The following is a 17,555-nucleotide window of genomic DNA, read 5'->3' on the forward strand; positions in this document are numbered from 1 at the left end:
GGTTGACTCCAAAGCTTAATGAGTTTGAGACGTACATCCAGTAAGTACTCTCTGAGAGTTTCATTAAAATCAGTTTAGTGGTTTATGAGATATTTTGCCAACAGACACACACACACAGAGACACGGGTAAAAACATCATCTCCCACCTTTTATGTTTTGGCAGTGGGCAGTAATTAGGGATGACCTAAGACTTTTGCACAGCATTGGATGTTTGAAAAGACTGACACAAACTGAGAAGTTTCAGTTCCTAAAGTGCATCCCAGTAAAAAGGGTCAAATCGTTGATTTTAGATCAAAGTCATTTTTGATGAAGGAGTCATGAAGAGAGTGTGGGTCAAATTGAATTTATGCGCTGATCATTTTCTGCATCTGTTTGTTTTTTAAAGCCTGCTAAAAACAAAACAAACCCATGGCCAAATCATGAGTCTGTTTACTGAAAACATAAATCATATTAGAATAAGGCTTGCCAAGATGTTTTTTAGACCTGTAAAAAGTATTTGCACATAAAAAAACAAGACAGAGAGGTGGGGGGAAAAAAGCGATTTAGACGCGTTTGTGCAGAAGATGTCAGAAGCCAGAGGATAATGAGCTGAACCTTCAGACGGTGAAAACAATAACAGATGACTCCTGGTTAATTGGTTTAAGGAGGGCACATTACAGCTTCAAATCAGGCAACCCAAGTGGAAACAAACAAAAGTGAGCAAACGCAAAGTAAACTCGGCGAATGAGTAAAAAAAAAAGCATGATGTCGGTGTGAGGTAATGTTGCTCTCTGTTTGCAGGAGAGTATATGAGTAAACATGGGAACTGCCATCTTTGTGACGCCACCTGTCTGCAGTGCACGGGTCCGGAGGCCGAGGACTGCACCAGCTGCCCAGAAATAAGGTGACGGGGAAGCATCTCCGCCTGGAGACCCAACAAACTCACAGTGTGCAGAGTTTGCCACCTCTAGTTCATTTTCAGACTGATCTTAGACAGTACACTTGATTTTATGCTTCCATTTGATTTGTGGTAATATCCACTTTTGTCTGTGGTCCCTGTTAAAACTGAAATCTTCCCTGGAGTCCAGCAGGGCAGTGTCTGAGGTCAGTGGATGTTTTAGGACACACCTGCTTACACGACATCAGACAGTGAAGACTAAAAAACAGAGACATGGGAATGCTGAGCACTAAATGACTTTGCTGAAATTTGCTAAATAAACTATAACTGAGTTGTTAAAGCTAAAAGAAGCAAAACGTTAGCTAAAACCTGAAAGAAGCAAAACATTAGCTAAAAAAGCCTTGCTAAATGCAGCAAAGGTCTATTTAAAAGTAAAGGTCAACAATAAGCTAACTCAAAGCTAAAAGCAGCAGAACAGTAGCTAAAAGCATGAGGAGGAGTGGGCGGTTTTAAAGATATAAGATCTTTTCTGTTTGAAGAGCCTGTAAGCACAGTTGCTAAATATTTCTAAAACAAAAAAATCAAATTTGGCTGCTCAACTATTCTCCACAAACTAGGATAAATGGCTTAAGTCAGAAAGAAAAGCAACAAATCAGATTTCTTTTTTTCCAAATAGAACAGACTTGGAGGAAAAAAACAGCCATCAGTGCAGCACGTCACTAATCATTTAGGTACAGTAGCAGGCAGAAGCCAGATGTCACTGAAAGGCTCGAACCATATGCTGTCTTTGTTTGGAGTCGGTTGAAAGGCAGGCACTGTTCATAAATCTGACAACACAGCGACTGAACAGTGGTCACAGTTCCTGACAGCAGCTAAAGATGGAACCTCGACAGTAACACGCTTCCTACAGTCAAACCCGATGATGGCAGCTTCAGGGCTGGGGGTGGAAAAGGATGCAGAAAATTTTCAGACAACTCTAAAGGAAATTATTTCCAGAATCCCTAAAATTTCAGGCTGGGATGAACATTTAACTTTTCAGCAGGAAAATAACACAAAACCCACTGCCAGGAAAACAAAGGAATGGTTTCAGGGAAATACTGTTAAAGTTTGCGCTGATCCAGGAACAGTGTGGGTCTGAATCCAGCTCAGCATCTCTGGAGAAACCTGAAAATGGTGGAGTGCTGATGCTCCCCTGGCTGTGCCAAGAAGAATGAGCAAAGCTTCAGAGAAAAGGAAGGTGTACCAAGCTTATGGGATCCTTTCCAAGAAAACTTTAGGCTGCCAGCATTACAAAATGAGTTCTGAAGACCGATCCAAAAGGCCCTTTTTTTTATTTTATCTTTTTAATCTTACAAAACACTTCATCCCTCTGCACCTTTGTGAGCTAATTAGTAAGTAAGAAAAAACAAACTGAATCCATGTTGAGACGAGCCTGGAAACCACACAAGTGCTGTGTTCCACTCCAACCGCAGATCAGAAAGTAAAATGGTTGGAACTGGTAGAAATCAGGGTGTAAATCCACAATAATACTGTATGTGTTTTGTTCGCAATAGCTGAGTCTTATTTAACATGTGTTATGGGACCGACTCCCACCTTTAGGCTGTTTGATGATGGACGCTGTGTTATCCACTGCCCAACCGGTCGCTATGCAGACGGAAAGCAATGCCAACCCTGTCATCCCACCTGCCATGCCTGCACTGATGAAGGCGCGCAAAAATGCACCAGCTGTGATAAAGGTACGCCACCCCTTTACCCTCCAAACCAAAACAGTTTAATTTATAACAACAACAGAAAAAAAACTTACAGTAGTGGAAAAATTTGTTTTTTACCATTTTGTTAAAGAAAAAAAAAATCCACAAAGGTCAATGAAATTATATAGAAAAGTAATAATGGGGGAAAGATGCAGTAAAAATCAACAAATTAAAATCAGTCGTTGCCTTTGAATTTTGGTTCAACAGAATTATTTTAAAAATGAAACTGGCCTTAAAAAATGGTATACCCTCATGGAGTGAAAGGAGCTGCCCAGTGAAAAGCTCTCAGTCACAGGTCATGGGTCCTCTAACAGGATAATGACCCAAAAAACCCAACTAAAACATCCAAAAACAAATCAGAACAAAACATTGGACTGTTCTGAAGTGGCCTTCTGAGCCCTGATCTGAATCCTACTGAACATCTGTGGAAGGAGCTGAAACCTGCAGCCTGGAGAAGGAACCGATCAAAACCAGAGACAGATGGAGCAGTTTGCTCATGAGGAGTGGGCCAACACACCTGTGGACAGGTGCAGAAGTCTCAGAGAGTTACAGAAATCACCTGACTGCAGAGAACGCCTCTAAAGGTTGCTAAACAAAAATATTGGTTAAGGGAACCATCCTTTTTGTCAAAGACAGTTTTATTTTTATTTGATTTTTTGAACCAAAATTCCAAATCAATGACTCCCTTAACTGATTGTAATTAAAAAAATATTCTTATTATTCCTTTGATGATTTTCAGGTTATTTCATTGACCTTTGACCTCTGTGGGATTTTCTTTCTTTGACAAATTTGCCCGTATCGGTACATATCTGCAAGTGTTTTGGGCTGTTGAAGAAAACTGTATCTCTTTGAGGCTCATGACAAGTTGCACCAGTTTGTGTGGATAAATTTCTCCTTTTTCCTTGACAACTTGCCCGCCCAGTGTCTGAACTGACTCTGGTAGCTTTTCCCGGAGCCTCAGGGTTGTTCACTTAAAGATCCATTTAAAAGGTTCTGACAGCAGTCTAGTAAAGCTTGGCGCTTTTGGATCCAACTTTTAAGGCTCATTTGTGTCAGACACCAGCAACTAATCTTCAGAGGATAAACTGATGTAATTAGACTTCAATTTAACTGTAAATAGATGTTAAAATGGGGTATCAGCCATTTGCATTTTGCATCATAAAAATGGCTGAATATTTCCCATGACTTAAGTTTGGATAAATGATAAACTTTCTTTAAAAAATAAAAAACACTTTGATCTCAGGATTCTGTGCAGTCACACACACACACAAAAGCTCTTTATTCCTCATGTTAATATAAATATCAGACGTCATTAGCGGATCACAGCTGAAGAAATATTAGTCTGATGGTGGCGAGAACAAGAGTGTTTATCACCCCGTTACAGACAGTGTTTTGGCTGTCAGGAAGAGTGTATTTACACTGGGGAGGTACAGTTACACACCTACATACACACTCACTTAAAGATACCAGACTGCCAGGAAAGAATTAACACCAGATTTTCCCTTTAGGCACACAGACAAACCCCTTCACACACACAAACCCACACAAGCACACACACACTTTCAATTAGCTGAAAAATTTGTCAGACTGTTTGCAAATGTGGTTTCATTTAATTGCAAGTCTGTCTAAAATGTTCAATGAGACATAACAATAACAGCATGAATAGGCCTTTTATCTGTCTCTTCCCTTTTCTTTCTCAAAACAGCCTCTCTTATCTCAGTTTCTCTCTCACACACACACTTACACGCTCACACAGTCAAACGCAGCAAACAGAAAGGCTACACACTCAGAAGGTGGTTTTTGATACTGACCTTTGATAGTAAAGCTATCAAAAAGAAAAGTAAAGGGGGAAGCATGACACTGAACCAAAAGGGATGAAACGACAAGAAAATACATGGTTAATCAAAAGTATGAATTTCAAACGTGTTTATCAAAAGTATTGTATGAAGTTAAAGTCACTCACCTCAACAGAGGCACTTTTTTGCATGTATTCAGTCAAAATCACGTGAAGCTGTTGGACATTGATTTCTCCTTCATGATTTTCCATTTTTTAAAAACCTTTTCAAGCATAAACTGTCGCACTATTCTGGTATGAAAGGAAACACAGTTATCAATCAAAAGCTGATATGTGCTTCCTTTAATGCTTGACCAGTGCAAACGAACATAAGCTAAGGAAAAGAAAAGAGAAAAGAAATCTAAAAAAAATAAATAAAGGAGAAATAAGTTTTTCAGCAGCAGTATAGTATGTAATCAGTATTCAGCAGACGTACTCAGAAAGGTCTGGATTTAAGTAGTTAATTAGTTATCACAAAAGATCTGGTAATGTAATTATTTTTCTTTTTAATTGAGGAAACTTTGCATCTTTGTTTAGACCGTTTGAAAGTACTTTTTTTTAAATTTCTTGTTGGTGTTCCTGAATTCAGTTGAGTTGGAAAAAAATATGTGAAAATGTGCAATCACGTCTTACATCACAAACACAGAGACGAAAAGTAAACAATTGTGTATCACATCACACATATCGAATCATTTAATCACATCACATTACCTTGCATCATATCGTGTCATACTGTATCAAATCACATCACAGCACATCATACTGTATTGTTATAAAACGTATCTCAAATCGTTCCATATCATCATAATGGATCGTATTTTATCATATCACAGCATATCATCATCTAATTTATCGTATGTCATATTGTATCAAATAATACATTATATCATAGCATATATTACATGGCATCATGTCGTAATAATTAGCATATTGCATCCCATTGAATTGTAACAAATACTATTGTATCATATAATCATATATATGACATTGGATCATGTTGTAAAATATCATATTGTTCTGGAATGAATTGTGTTGTTTATCATATAGTATCATATTGTATCACAATGTATCTTCACATATATATAGTTTCTTATCACAAATCATTTCACATCAGATCATATCACATATATTGTATTGCATTTTATTGAATTGTTTCTATTACTGTGCAGATAAATAATTGTGCCAGACGTTCTCTGTAGCATTCAAAACCCCACAGTATTGATGTTTATATCTTCTGCTCTGAGTGTGGGGTTTGTGTCTGTCTGCATACCTGTGTGATTGATCAGCACTCCCTTTTTCACATCAAAGCCCTCCTCTCTCTTGTCTCTTGTCTCCACTCAGACAGGTTTGGTGTAACCAGGTACCTCTTTCAGAACGAGTGTCTGGACGTCTGTCCTGAGGGCTTCCACCAGTCTGCAAGGATGCGGTGTGAACCCTCCACGTATAATTTCACCGCTGTACGGCTTGAGCCTTCATGTGGTGACGTTTCAGATGCAGATTGTCTCTCCTGTGATGAGGGCTGCAAAAAATGTAAACAAAGTAAGTGTACTATCGGACCCTCTCTTTATCTCTATCTTTCTAACTAAACATTTAAAACCAAACCATCTGCCTTCTAACTTCACAAACAGAAGCATGGTGTGTCATAACATAAGTACTACTCAACACTGACTTTAAGCCTCGAGGAGTGAGATGCATTTGTTGCAGTAAAATCATGAGGATTTGCTGAAATAAATTTGTTTGACAGGACAGTTGTGAGCTGCATTTACAAACGATGTTCCCATTGATTGTTGTTCCATTTTACACATTGCTGAAGGCTCTTTATGTTACTAAAGGGGGAAAAAAAACATGAACCAACTGTACAGCTGCTTTCAGGAGTGAATTGCACACAGCAAAACAAGGTTTGTGGGTTTTATTCACACATTGTAAAAAAAGTTAGTTACCCACACAAAGCTCTTAGTAGAAACCACATAAAGACAAAAGCACGTCTTTCACTCAGAGACAATTATCACATACTGTGGAAAGTTGTTATTGTGTAGTGAAGGAGTCTGAGGTGGAGACAGCCTGTTATTTTGTCATTAAGCATTCTGGCTGGAAAATCTTTCCTTAGTCTCACTCTCAGTGCAACCTTCCCGCCACCCAGCCACAACTCAGCACGCCGAACAAGTCAGTCAGCAGATGAGAGATTACAGATGACTGTCCCTGTCCTTTCAACGTGATGCTACAAGTTGAAGTTTGGAGAAAACAGTAAAGTATTTCAGGCTGACATCTGATCTGCGTGTGCCTGCTTACCTTTGAAGTTTGTGAGCTTAAATGTAGAGAGAAAAAAAAAGCAGGATTCTTGGCTGTTTTGGCGAGTTTTCCTTTTTTTTTTCCTTGGTGTTATTTAGGATCGGAATCTTAAACCTGAATTAGCACCTGGTAGGATTAGGACCACAGGCATGTTCTGAAATCATCATATTTGTATTTTATGGTTTAGATTAGTGTCAGTTTGTAAGAAGCTGCTGAAAAAGATCTGATCATTGACCTCACCAGCCTGACAGTCTGAGACAAAATGCAGACATCTGTTTTTCATCCCAATCAAATTATTTTATTATCTCTTTAAAGTCCAAGTTTCATGTCTGTCAATTCTCCAAACATCATACTTTTTTAAAATCATTGGCTTGAGGGTTTCAAATATTTGAGATATGAATTAGTCATGTTTCTTGCTGTGTGTGTAGTTTCAGGAATGGTGTTACTCAAGTCAGTAAAATTACCAAATGCTGTTTTTTTCTATGAAATTAGATCTTATCTCGGTCCTCCCTTCCTGGACATGTTTTTGTGTAACTTTTTCTTTTTCTGGACAGTGCTGTGGATGAGTCTCTTATCACTGTTTTTGCTTTAACAAACAAATCTTTGTCAAATTAAAGACAAAACGTGAAATGAAAGGCCTAGCCTTTCATGCAAGATCATTTTAGGATTAGAGATGACAGAATTATAACCATTTTGATCAAACCTTGTAAAAGTTTTCCATAATCTCATGCGATCTTGCAAAATCTTGGAATATGTGCTGAGGATCAGTCTCAGCCAAAACCACACTGAAATTATTTTAATCTCTGTAATGCTGGCTGAGTTACAGCCATGTTTTTGTGCTGGCTAAGGTCAGCTAGCTGTGGTGGCCATCTTAAATTGGGTTGACTCCAAAAGTTAATGAATTCTACATGTACATGCAATGATTACTTTCTAAGAAGTATTTAAAGGACGGGAATCAGAAAGCTGTGGTCTTTACAGAAAACTAAACCTCAAAGCAGTTGGTCTCCTGTTTTGGACCAGTGTGTGTCAGACAGCACTCTCCACCATCATTTAGGCACCAAATGAGGGAGTATGTTTAAGAAGACGCCCTCCAGCAGAGCTGCATGGGCTTGTAGACAGAACGCCAAGTAGAAATGAAGCCAACATGTGCCTAACTCAGATGCATTACATTGGGTTTTTTTTTTTCCCATCTATTTGCTCCTCTTATCCATTCCTTTCCTTTGAAACAATAATGTTGATTCCATGTTTTTCTGTATTAGTAACACGGCTCTCCATGAGAGTTTATCTGGCCTCCACCGCAGCTCTGATTCATTCATTCAACACAGCATTTGAGAGTTTCTTCATAAACACAGAGCTGGATGTCAGTTTAACCAACTGAAGTGATAATTTGAGGTGACGAGTTCACCCGCATCCATCTTCACGTTTAATGAATCTGAGTCACCTTCAAGTGCGATTATGGGCACGTGTATCCCCTAAATGCTGGCTTGACGTATGGCTTTTGATTTGATTGCATGTACACAGAAAGATGTGTGCTGGCACGTTTCACAAGTCAATACTTCAGGATGTGCACGCCAGCTGAAATCCCCCCCACCCCCCAGTTAATATTTATGCGGGCGCTATTTTCTCTCTCATAGACACAGCCTGGAGGCATGATTTCCGGCTCTCTTCTCCTCTACCTCTGTCCCCCCCCCCCACCTTTCCTTTCTCCAGGTCTCTCCCTGTATGAGTAATTGCTTTCACAGGTTGTGGCTTGTTGACTGCATTGAAGTGCAAACCAGAGCAGTGTTAAGTTGTGGGTGCTGGAAGGGGACAGCAGGAGGAATGGGATGTGGGGGTCGATGGAGGGTTTTTCTTGAGAGGATTAATGTCCCGAGGGAAGGTCTGCAGAAGCGTCTCTTTAAACCATCTTTTACCTCCTCTCTCTGCCTGTCTGATCCTTTTTTTTTTCTCTCTCTCTTCTTCTTTTCTTCCCAAACTACTTTCCCCCCACTGTCCTTGGAGATTTTCTTTGACACTGTTGAACTCGGGGATGACAGTGTGGCTCCTCCACAGTTACTGGTTGAATGGTTTTGATTGACAGCAAAGATTAATTAGTTTGGGGGAAAATGAGCTCCTTTTTTTGCTGTGTGTACAAAAAATGACCTCAAATCTGTATGACCTATTAGTATCAACTGTGTTCTTTGAAGTTATGATAAAAAAAATAACAAAATCAAATTCCTTAAACTAGCACTCACATTAAATATTTTTAAAGTGAATCTGTGGAGGACAAACATTTGTGAATTTAAAGAATCAAACTAAAATGACTACAAAAACCTGGAGTTTTCTCTTGGATCACTGAGTGATCACACAGCTGATGAGTTCAGTTCAGCAACATAATCACTGAGAACTGAACACATTTCATCTGTGTTGTTAGAGTGCCCCCTGCTGCTGATAGAAGGCATTGCAGCAACAGTGTCTTGGTGTTATTTTCCTCATTCAGATGTATTATTAATATTTTTTATGACATTCTGCTCTTCATCACAGAGGATCCAGAAGATCAGAAGCAGAAAAGTGTTTGCATCAAATGCGAAGAGGGTTTTTACCAGTAAGTGTCCCGAGACGATTGTTAAAATCAGTCAAAATCAGTCTAGATGTTTTATGCAATCCAACGACTTCTGCATACTTTGTCCTATTTTAACCATTCATATATCAAAATGTCAAATTAATTCAGGAGATGGGCGCTATGACTTTTAGTTTATTTAACTTTTATATTTTTCAAAATATTTAACTTTATTTGCAAATGTTTTCCCAGTAGAAATACATTGAGATTTGTTCCATTTGAAATCTGCTTCAGCGAAATTTTGCTTTTATGCTTCTTTTAGTCAACATTCTGCTACTTTGAACTTTTATTTAGCCTTTTGCTACTTTGGCTTTCAGGTAGCCTGTAGCTACTTTTATCTAACTTTTTGATTATTTCGCTTCCAGTTTCATTTTGCTACTTTTAGCTAGACATTTGTTATTTTTATCTAGCATTCTGCAAATTTTAGCTTTTACCTAGTGTTCTGCTTCTTTTAGCTTCTTCAGCAGCTTTCAGTAAAGTCCTTCAGTTCTCAGCATTCACACTGCTTTTTCACAGAAAATTAGATTTCTCTTGTAACTGTTTACTTTGCTGCAGGTTAGACGCTGACTGTCATCAGTCCTGTCCTGATGGGACCTACGGTGTGGAGGACACTATGGTCTGTTCTCCATGTGAAGATAAACACTGTGCAGTCTGTGACGACTCCCAGTGCTACTGGTGTGGCAGTGGATACTATGTCTCTGGTAAGATTAGGAACCCTCCAAATGTTGGACTGAGTAGTGAATGTTAGAAACCTTCCATACAAAACTTCTCCTGTTTTCTGATTACAGTACTGCACAAATGTATTAAATTGCCTCCACTTTCTTTATAATTTGCTTCCAAAGAGCCAGACTTTTTTGTAATTTTTTTAAATGGTTTTGTTCAATTGGTCTTCAGGCTTTCCTGAAGATCTGTCAATGGTTTTCTTTGGTTTTTGGTTGTTTTTTCTACAAATTTTCTATCCAGTTCTTGTACCTGATCTTGGCAACAGATTGTGCAGCGTGTTTCAAAAATAAGGAAAGTCGACACGTTTAAAAACCTCTCTACAGGAGACGACAGTATCTGAAAGTGTAGCTTCAGTCTTTCCTGTTTTCAAACAACATTAGAACGTCTTCAGAGAGCGTCACACATAAAGACGTGGTGCTTTTGTTGTGTGTGCAGATGGAGAGTGTGTGGATCACTGTGAAGACGGTTTCTTTGTGGATGCAAAGGGCAGAGAGTGTGAGCCTTGTCACAGCAACTGTCAAACCTGCGGAGGGCCGCAACATGACGACTGCGACTCCTGCAAGGACGGGTTCACACTGATGAAGGGGGAGTGCATCAAAGGACGACAGCTCGTCGTTTGTTCGGAGAAACAGTTCAGAAACAGTATGTCTGAATGTTAACAATGACCTTCTGATCTGAGCTTGTTTTCATCTCTTACACTCCAAGTCAGCTCTTGCTTTCTGTTGCTCCTGACCTGTTTTTTATTTTTTCTTTGCTGATTTCTGTTTCCACTTTTGTCATCAGGTCAGGACACTTGTGAGTCGTGCCACTCCTCCTGTAAGACGTGTTCTGGTGAAGGGAAGGAAAACTGCAGCAGCTGTCTCCCTGGTAAACTTCTCTCTATGTGCTGTAACAGATGACCTCTGGAAGTTGAATAATCATAAATTGCTCAAACAGACATATTTCCATCAGTGTGAGTAAGGTTGATAAAGATGCCACCTACTTTGATTTTTTGTTATTCTCGCCAACACTTCCTATGTTTTTCAGGTATCTGTGGTGTGAATTTCTGTTCTTGCTTTTAGGCCGTTTTTTGACTCCTCATCAGACCTGCCTGTCTCTCTGTCCATCTGGGACATTCGGCAACAAAACATCTGGCCAGTGTGAGGAGTGTTTAACAGGATGTATAATGTGCCAGGAAGCCCAAGTCTGCCAGGGGTGTCATGAAGGACTTTATTTGCAAGACGGCGTGTGTGTGAAAGAATGCCAGAGGTGAGTTCATGATTTACACAAATCGTTCAGCTTTTAAAGTCACCGACACACCTCTATCTGCCTCCGTCCCAGAGGGTTTCCACAAGGTGAGCTTTGCCATCCGTGTGCCCCGAAGTGTGGCTCCTGCGAGGAAAGTCCTTCCCGCTGTTTGAGCTGTGACAGGCCGCTTTTGCTGCTGGATCACGACTGCGTGTCCTCCTGTCCAAAGGGCTTTTATACCAACAGCACAGAGTGCCATCGCTGCCCAGATCACTGCAGTGAATGCAACCAGGACGGTCTGTGTGGGCGTAAGTACACACACTGGAGAAATGGGGATGTGAGGACAAAGATTAAAGAGACACTAATTAGAAATGTGATTTCATTTACTATTTAATCAGCTGAGAAAAGAAGAGAAATAAAGAAAAGATAGAGGGGAGACATAAAGAGGAAGTACAAAAAGCAACAAATTCAGTCTACCTTTAATAATGACAACAAAAAAATAATCTAATCAAAGATGACTAAAAACATAAACTCCTGAATATAGAGGAAGCTCACAAATAAGAAAAAAAGAAGTTTTTCATTGTAATGTTCAAAATGCCAAAGCAGAATAAAAGAGTCTAAAAGCATAATTTCTAGGGAGCGGACTTCATGTTTTAAGGTACAGAAAATAATAAATGATTCATCACTTACCTTGAACAAGTTTTAGGATAATATTTCCTTTTTTTGTATAGTTTCTTCTCATTTTTTAATTTGTTCTTCTGTAGATTTTAGTAAAGTTTAATTTTTTTACTGATACTTCAAACGTTTTGAACGTAATCTACTTTACAGACTATTATTATTTATGCTGCTATAATAAAACAAACCTTCCCAAGGATGGACAAATAAATGACCTATTCTATTCTATTTTACTTTTTGATTTGATATTTGATTTAATAAAATTTAATATTAGCTGTACAAAAAACATTCATGTAGAACATATTTAAATTGTTTGGGCGAAAGGATCGCAATAAAACTGGCCAAAGGGACCAGGACCATGAACACCAAGAACATATACACTAAAATCAAAACAATAGGGTTTTATTTCAATATTTTTTATGTCTGAAACGTTCTTCATAATTTCTATTTATGACGGATCATCCTTTAAATTGGCTCTAATTTGAGAAATAACTGCTCTATGATTACTCGAATGTTTGAGATTTCTGTCTCTTAGATAAATAAAAACAGTAGTTTGGGACACCTGGTTGATGTGACGTGAAAACATTCTTTAGGAATGACTGAGTTAATAAAGGCGAGCTTCAAAACGTGGAAGAATAATGAGGCTGTTTGAGTTTAAATCTATCTTTAATTTAGGAAGTCACAACTTCTGCATTCAATTGGACTGTATAAGTGAAAACTTTGCATTTTTCTCATCTTACATATTCTTTTCTTGTCTCAGAGTGTAAAAGTCAGTACTTCCTCCATGAGGACGAGTGTGTGGATGATTGTCCTAAAGGTTACTTTCCCAGCATACAGCAGCATGAGTGTGTGCGTTGCCATGCTGACTGCGCGACATGTGACGGACCAGGCATCGATGACTGTAATGAGTGTCGCAACCCGAAAGCTGTCCGTTACAGTGGAGAGTGCCTGCCTAGCTGTCCGAGCAACACTTATTATGACAAAAGCATAAATGAATGCAAAGGTAGGGAAAGTGGAAGTTGATTGTGCAGGAATAATAGAAATGATGATGAATCAGGATTTTTATCCTCACTGCACTTTTCAGAAGGCTGTGCTCTGTAATCTTTGCAGGCTGTGATGAGTCATGTCTGACCTGCTCAGGACATGAGCCCTTCGACTGCCTCAGCTGTGATGCCAACAGGCGCAAAGATGCAACTGGACACTGTGCGTGGTCCAGTGAGTGCCCAGTGGGCTCGTACGTGGACCAGAATGGCGAGTGTCACCAGTGCCACAGTCTCTGCCGTCAGTGCCACGGGCCAGGCAAAGACCACTGCCTCAGCTGCAGTGAGCATCACTTCCTGCTGAGTGAGTTATCGAGATGGTAGAGGGATGCGTGCACGTCAGAAAACCCACTTAAACATCTGAACTCTGCGTCCTTTAGACAACACCTGTGTGGAAACATGTCCCGTGGGTTACTACGTGGAGGGCAAAGGTGAGGGCGTGTGTCAGTTCTGCTACTTCAGCTGTGAGTCCTGCGTTGGTCGTCACAGTGAGCAGTGCGTCACCTGCAGACCCGAGTTTTTCAAACATGGCAGCAGCTGTGTCAAGACCTGTCCAGACAGGTTAGACAACACACATCTGACGAGAAGAAGCTTCAGTAACGGTGTCCGTCGGCTGAACAGATATTCACTCTGCTTTTCAGTCACTTCGGCAACATGAGCTCCATGGTTTGTGAGCGATGTGACCCCTCCTGCAGCAAGTGTTCTGGGAGCGGAAACACAAAGTGTCTGAGCTGCCGGCAGGACTACAGGTACATGAAGCACTGGGGGCAATGCCTGAAGAGCTGCCCCCCAGGCTACTACAAAGACAAATGGTCCGCAAACTGTCTCACGTGTGATCCTACCTGCAAGACCTGCAGCGGTAAGGAAAGACTAGATGACTGCCTAATTCTTTGAACTACTAAGAGGAATGAAAGCTGATTATAAATACAGTCAAACGTGCCATGATATAATTGATGTATGACCTTTGTTGATATACTTTTATTTCAGAACTCTAGTTCAGTCTGTAGTTGATGTTATATCCCTCTTCTTTCAGATGGAGCTGCTTTGACCTGTCTATCCTGTTACGACAACTTTATCTTTAAGGCTGGCTACTGTCAAAACCCCTGTTTTATCGGCTTCTATCCATCCTCAGAGGTGACAGAAAGCATCTGTGTATAATAAAACATTGCTATAGATTGTTAAAGATTAAATATTGTTATTGATATGAAAAGGTTATGAGCTCTCCATCATTTCTTGATTGTTTTCCTTCCAAGCAGACAGACTTTCTTGTAATATTTTAAAGTGGTCTTGATCAGTAGTTCTTCAAGCTTTCTATAGATCTTTTAAAGGTTTTTTTTTTTGACTTTTGCTGCTTTTTCACTCATCTTTTTGTTCAGTACCTGACCACTTTCACAGGAATTTGTTTGTTAAACCTGATCTAAAAGCATTTAGACATAAAAAGCTCCTAAACTCAAGTGATGAACCAGCGTTGTGTCTATGCATAATAAACAGCAGCATGTCGCAAAGACAGTTTGTTCCAGTTTCTCTTGCTGAATCTATAAAAAAATAAAGATAAAGTTTGACACTTAGAGTAGCACCAACAAAGTGATTCCTAAAGAGTTATTACAGCGTTTAGGATTGACTCTTCTTCTTTTGTCCTCCAGTGGTCCACTTTTTCGTTTTTGAGCACACATAGTGCAATATAGAGTCATAGTCAGGTACAAGGACTGGACAGAGAATAAATAAAAAAGCAGCTAAATCCCAAAGAAAAATTTAGAAATACCTTCAGAAAGCCCAGAGAACTACTGATCTAAACCACTTTTAAAGACTGCAAGAAAAATGGTGTCCTTTGAAGTAAAATGTAAAGAAATATTTTATAACTTTAGTCCAGCACTGTACAGACATATTGTCTTCCTGCTTCAGGACTCACAAAGTGAACAAGAAAGCTGCAGAGCTTGTGATCCGTCCTGCGAGGGCTGCCGAGGTCCCAGCATGTGGCACTGCACCGTGTGTCCTCCGAGCCAGATCTTATCAGACGACGGCCGCTGCTTGAGCTGCTGTGGACCCGAGATGCTGTACAACAATAAACCGATTCCCAGGGAGTGCTGTGACTGCAAGGCATCCCGAGGTTAACAAGGACACTCACTGCAGCACTCACTCCCACCTATGGGGCCTCTTGTTTCCTTTTTTTATTTCATTAAGATGAATGGATACTGGATCTATTTACAAATTCTCCATCACATTTGAAACAGCGTTCATTTCAAATCATGAAAGGGTGTCTGTGTATGAGTGATCTGTCTTCTTTATGTAGCAGCTTTCCTGCTCTTTTGATTCGATTGGCAGGTTTCTCACAGTCAGAGTCATGAGTTTTATCTCCCTGCCAAACAGGTGTTTCCAGTGTTTGATGTAAGAACTTGTCCTTGGCCTCGGTTTCAGTAGATAAGTCAAAAATGCATTTGAGCTAAGGGTTACAAAACTTCTTGTGGAATTCCTCAGAAACAGTATCATCTTGTGACTTGCAGATTACAAAAAAAAAAAGGGGAGGTCCACGTCCAAATTAGGAACTGATGAATAACGAAAGCATTTGGAAATCAGCGTTCGGGACAAAATGTACAGATGTGCTGAAGCACCCACACTTAACCTGCTGATGGTTTACTTACTTCTTTCTGATCAGGGATGTGCCAGGGTTGACCATGTTTTCAGCAGTCACTGGGCCAGAGTCCATCACGGGGCCACATCGAGACAAACAACCATTCGCCCTCTAGAGTAGCCGTAGCCCTTTTGGTTTGCGACAGGAAACCCACACCTGAATGAGGAGAACTTGCAGAAAGGCCCCGGCTGGGAATCAAACCTACAACCTTCTTTCTCCAAGGCAGCGGTGCAAACCAGCTGCTTCACTGTTCAGACCTTTTGAACCTTCCTTGTTTGATTTTTTTTTTTTTTTAGAAGAAAGTCATACAAGTTATGAGAAAATCCCGTCTTTGAGCTGCCCAGTGAGTCCCAAACTCTGCCCAAACTCTTTCCCATTCCATTCTATTCTTTGCAGAAAATATTGTTTCTTTTGGGAATATGTTAATCAGCAAAACACCAGGAGGCTTTCTGAGTTATTAGTCTTAACTTTAATAAACAAATTAGGTTTGTTGCATGAGTTAAAGTAACTTTGTGGACCTTAGTTTTTCCTTGCAGCATCATTTTTCCCCCTTCTTTTTCAGAGGAGTGCATCATGGGGGTCAACTTTGTAATGATAACAGACAACGGCTTAGGCAGCACCCCTAAAGTCGTCGCCACAGCTTGTGTTCTGCTCATCCTCCTCCTGGGCGTAGCAATCTTCCTCTTCCTCAGTGCTCGACTGAAGCTGCGCTCCGTCAGGCCCAAAACCAAAGCTGGGGGATACGAGAAACTGAACTCCACCGAAGACCTCCCACCGCAGTCCACCACCTCGTTTGGGGAGTACAGCGACAAGCTCGTTGGAGGTGAAGACAACGATGAAGAGTGTGACGATGAGGATATAGTGTACATGACCAAAGAGGGCACGGTGTATCGAAAGTTTAAGTACGGACTGTTGGATGATGATGATGATGAGCTGGAATATGATGATGAAAGCTACTCGTTTAGATGAAAAACCCTCCATCAGTGTTCATGGGTGTACAGAAACAGTTCTTTTCATTTTCTCTAATGTTTAAACATTTTGTTTCTTGTTAAAGTGCTTTAATCTAAATATCAAAATTATAAACCCATGAGCCTTAATCTCTTTTTTTTGTATCTTTTAAGTTAATTTGCACTGTTTGTGGTTAAAGCAGGGTAAAATGTTTCTATTTATTTAGGAAATACAGCTGCAGCTAGAATTTTGTCCTTTAAAATATTAAACACTTGTGTCATTGTTCATCTCTCTTAGATGATTCTGTAGTCAGTCATTGGCCAATTGTTCAAATAAAATTGTGTAATATTTGTCCAACCACAAAGGTCTGGATGTGTATCAGACTTGTTTCTATGATTACAGTTTGTCCTTTTTTTCAGAGTGAATTACCACTCAGCTGCAACGAAAAGTACAAAACATTTTATTTTCTTTTGAATTTCCTGTTCTGTTCGGCCTTCTTGGGCCATATAATGTTACCAGTCTGTTACAAAAAAAATAAGGTTTTAATTCTACAATAATCATTTAAATTAAATGTTTTAAATTTATTCTGAATGATACTAAAAAAAAGATTTTCAGTTATCTGCAGATATGAAACCTGTACTTGAACTAATGAACAATAACTTTGGTCAAACAAAGAGTTTTGTTGCTTAAAAGCATCGAGTTTCTCAGTGAAGCTGAACAACTCAGGAAAGATCAGCAGTTCTGAATCTTATTTAGTCTAATTATCTTTTCACCAACCTTTTATAAAAATCAAATCTGGAATAAATCTCCTCTTAGATCATAATGTTTCTAAAATCTAATATCAACTTCAAATCAGCTACTAACCTGAAAGTTTTACATAATTTTTGCCATTCAGAAAAGCAGAATCATCTGCCTCAAATGACAAGTTCAAGAGCTTCAATGGTTTTCCTTTAATATTATTTT

General features: G+C 39.5%; 1 protein-coding gene across 1 annotated transcript; it reads left to right on the forward strand.

Annotated features, from left to right (window-relative positions):
* Positions 1-1,205: 1,205 nt before the first annotated feature.
* LOC108234553 (proprotein convertase subtilisin/kexin type 5) lies at positions 1,206-17,109 on the forward strand. Its single transcript, XM_025005475.2, has 15 exons — positions 1,206-2,613; positions 5,804-6,001; positions 9,275-9,335; positions 9,906-10,051; positions 10,509-10,715; positions 10,857-10,940; positions 11,135-11,321; positions 11,394-11,608; positions 12,736-12,978; positions 13,086-13,319; positions 13,396-13,576; positions 13,657-13,874; positions 14,049-14,149; positions 14,918-15,122; positions 16,207-17,109. Exons 1-15 carry the CDS (start codon positions 2,454-2,456, stop codon positions 16,611-16,613), a joined length of 2,847 nt encoding a protein of 948 aa, XP_024861243.1. The 5' UTR covers positions 1,206-2,453; the 3' UTR covers positions 16,614-17,109.
* The last annotated feature ends 446 nt before the right edge of the window (positions 17,110-17,555 follow it).

Source organism: Kryptolebias marmoratus, linkage group LG1 (genome assembly GCF_001649575.2).
Source record: "Kryptolebias marmoratus isolate JLee-2015 linkage group LG1, ASM164957v2, whole genome shotgun sequence".
NCBI classification, from domain to species: domain Eukaryota; kingdom Metazoa; phylum Chordata; class Actinopteri; order Cyprinodontiformes; family Rivulidae; genus Kryptolebias; species Kryptolebias marmoratus.

What these genes read in the sequence shown, in the direction of transcription:
- LOC108234553 (XM_025005475.2), top strand. Translation starts at nt 2,454, where the DNA reads ATGGGACCGACTCCCACCTTTAGGCTGTTTGATGATGGACGCTGTGTT. An exon ending in TGAGCATCACTTCCTGCTGA is followed by an intron (nt 13,320 to 13,395) that starts GTGAGTTATCGA and finishes TGCGTCCTTTAG; the next exon opens with ACAACACCTGTGTGGAAACA. An exon ending in GTCAAGACCTGTCCAGACAG is followed by an intron (nt 13,577 to 13,656) that starts GTTAGACAACAC and finishes TCTGCTTTTCAG; the next exon opens with TCACTTCGGCAACATGAGCT.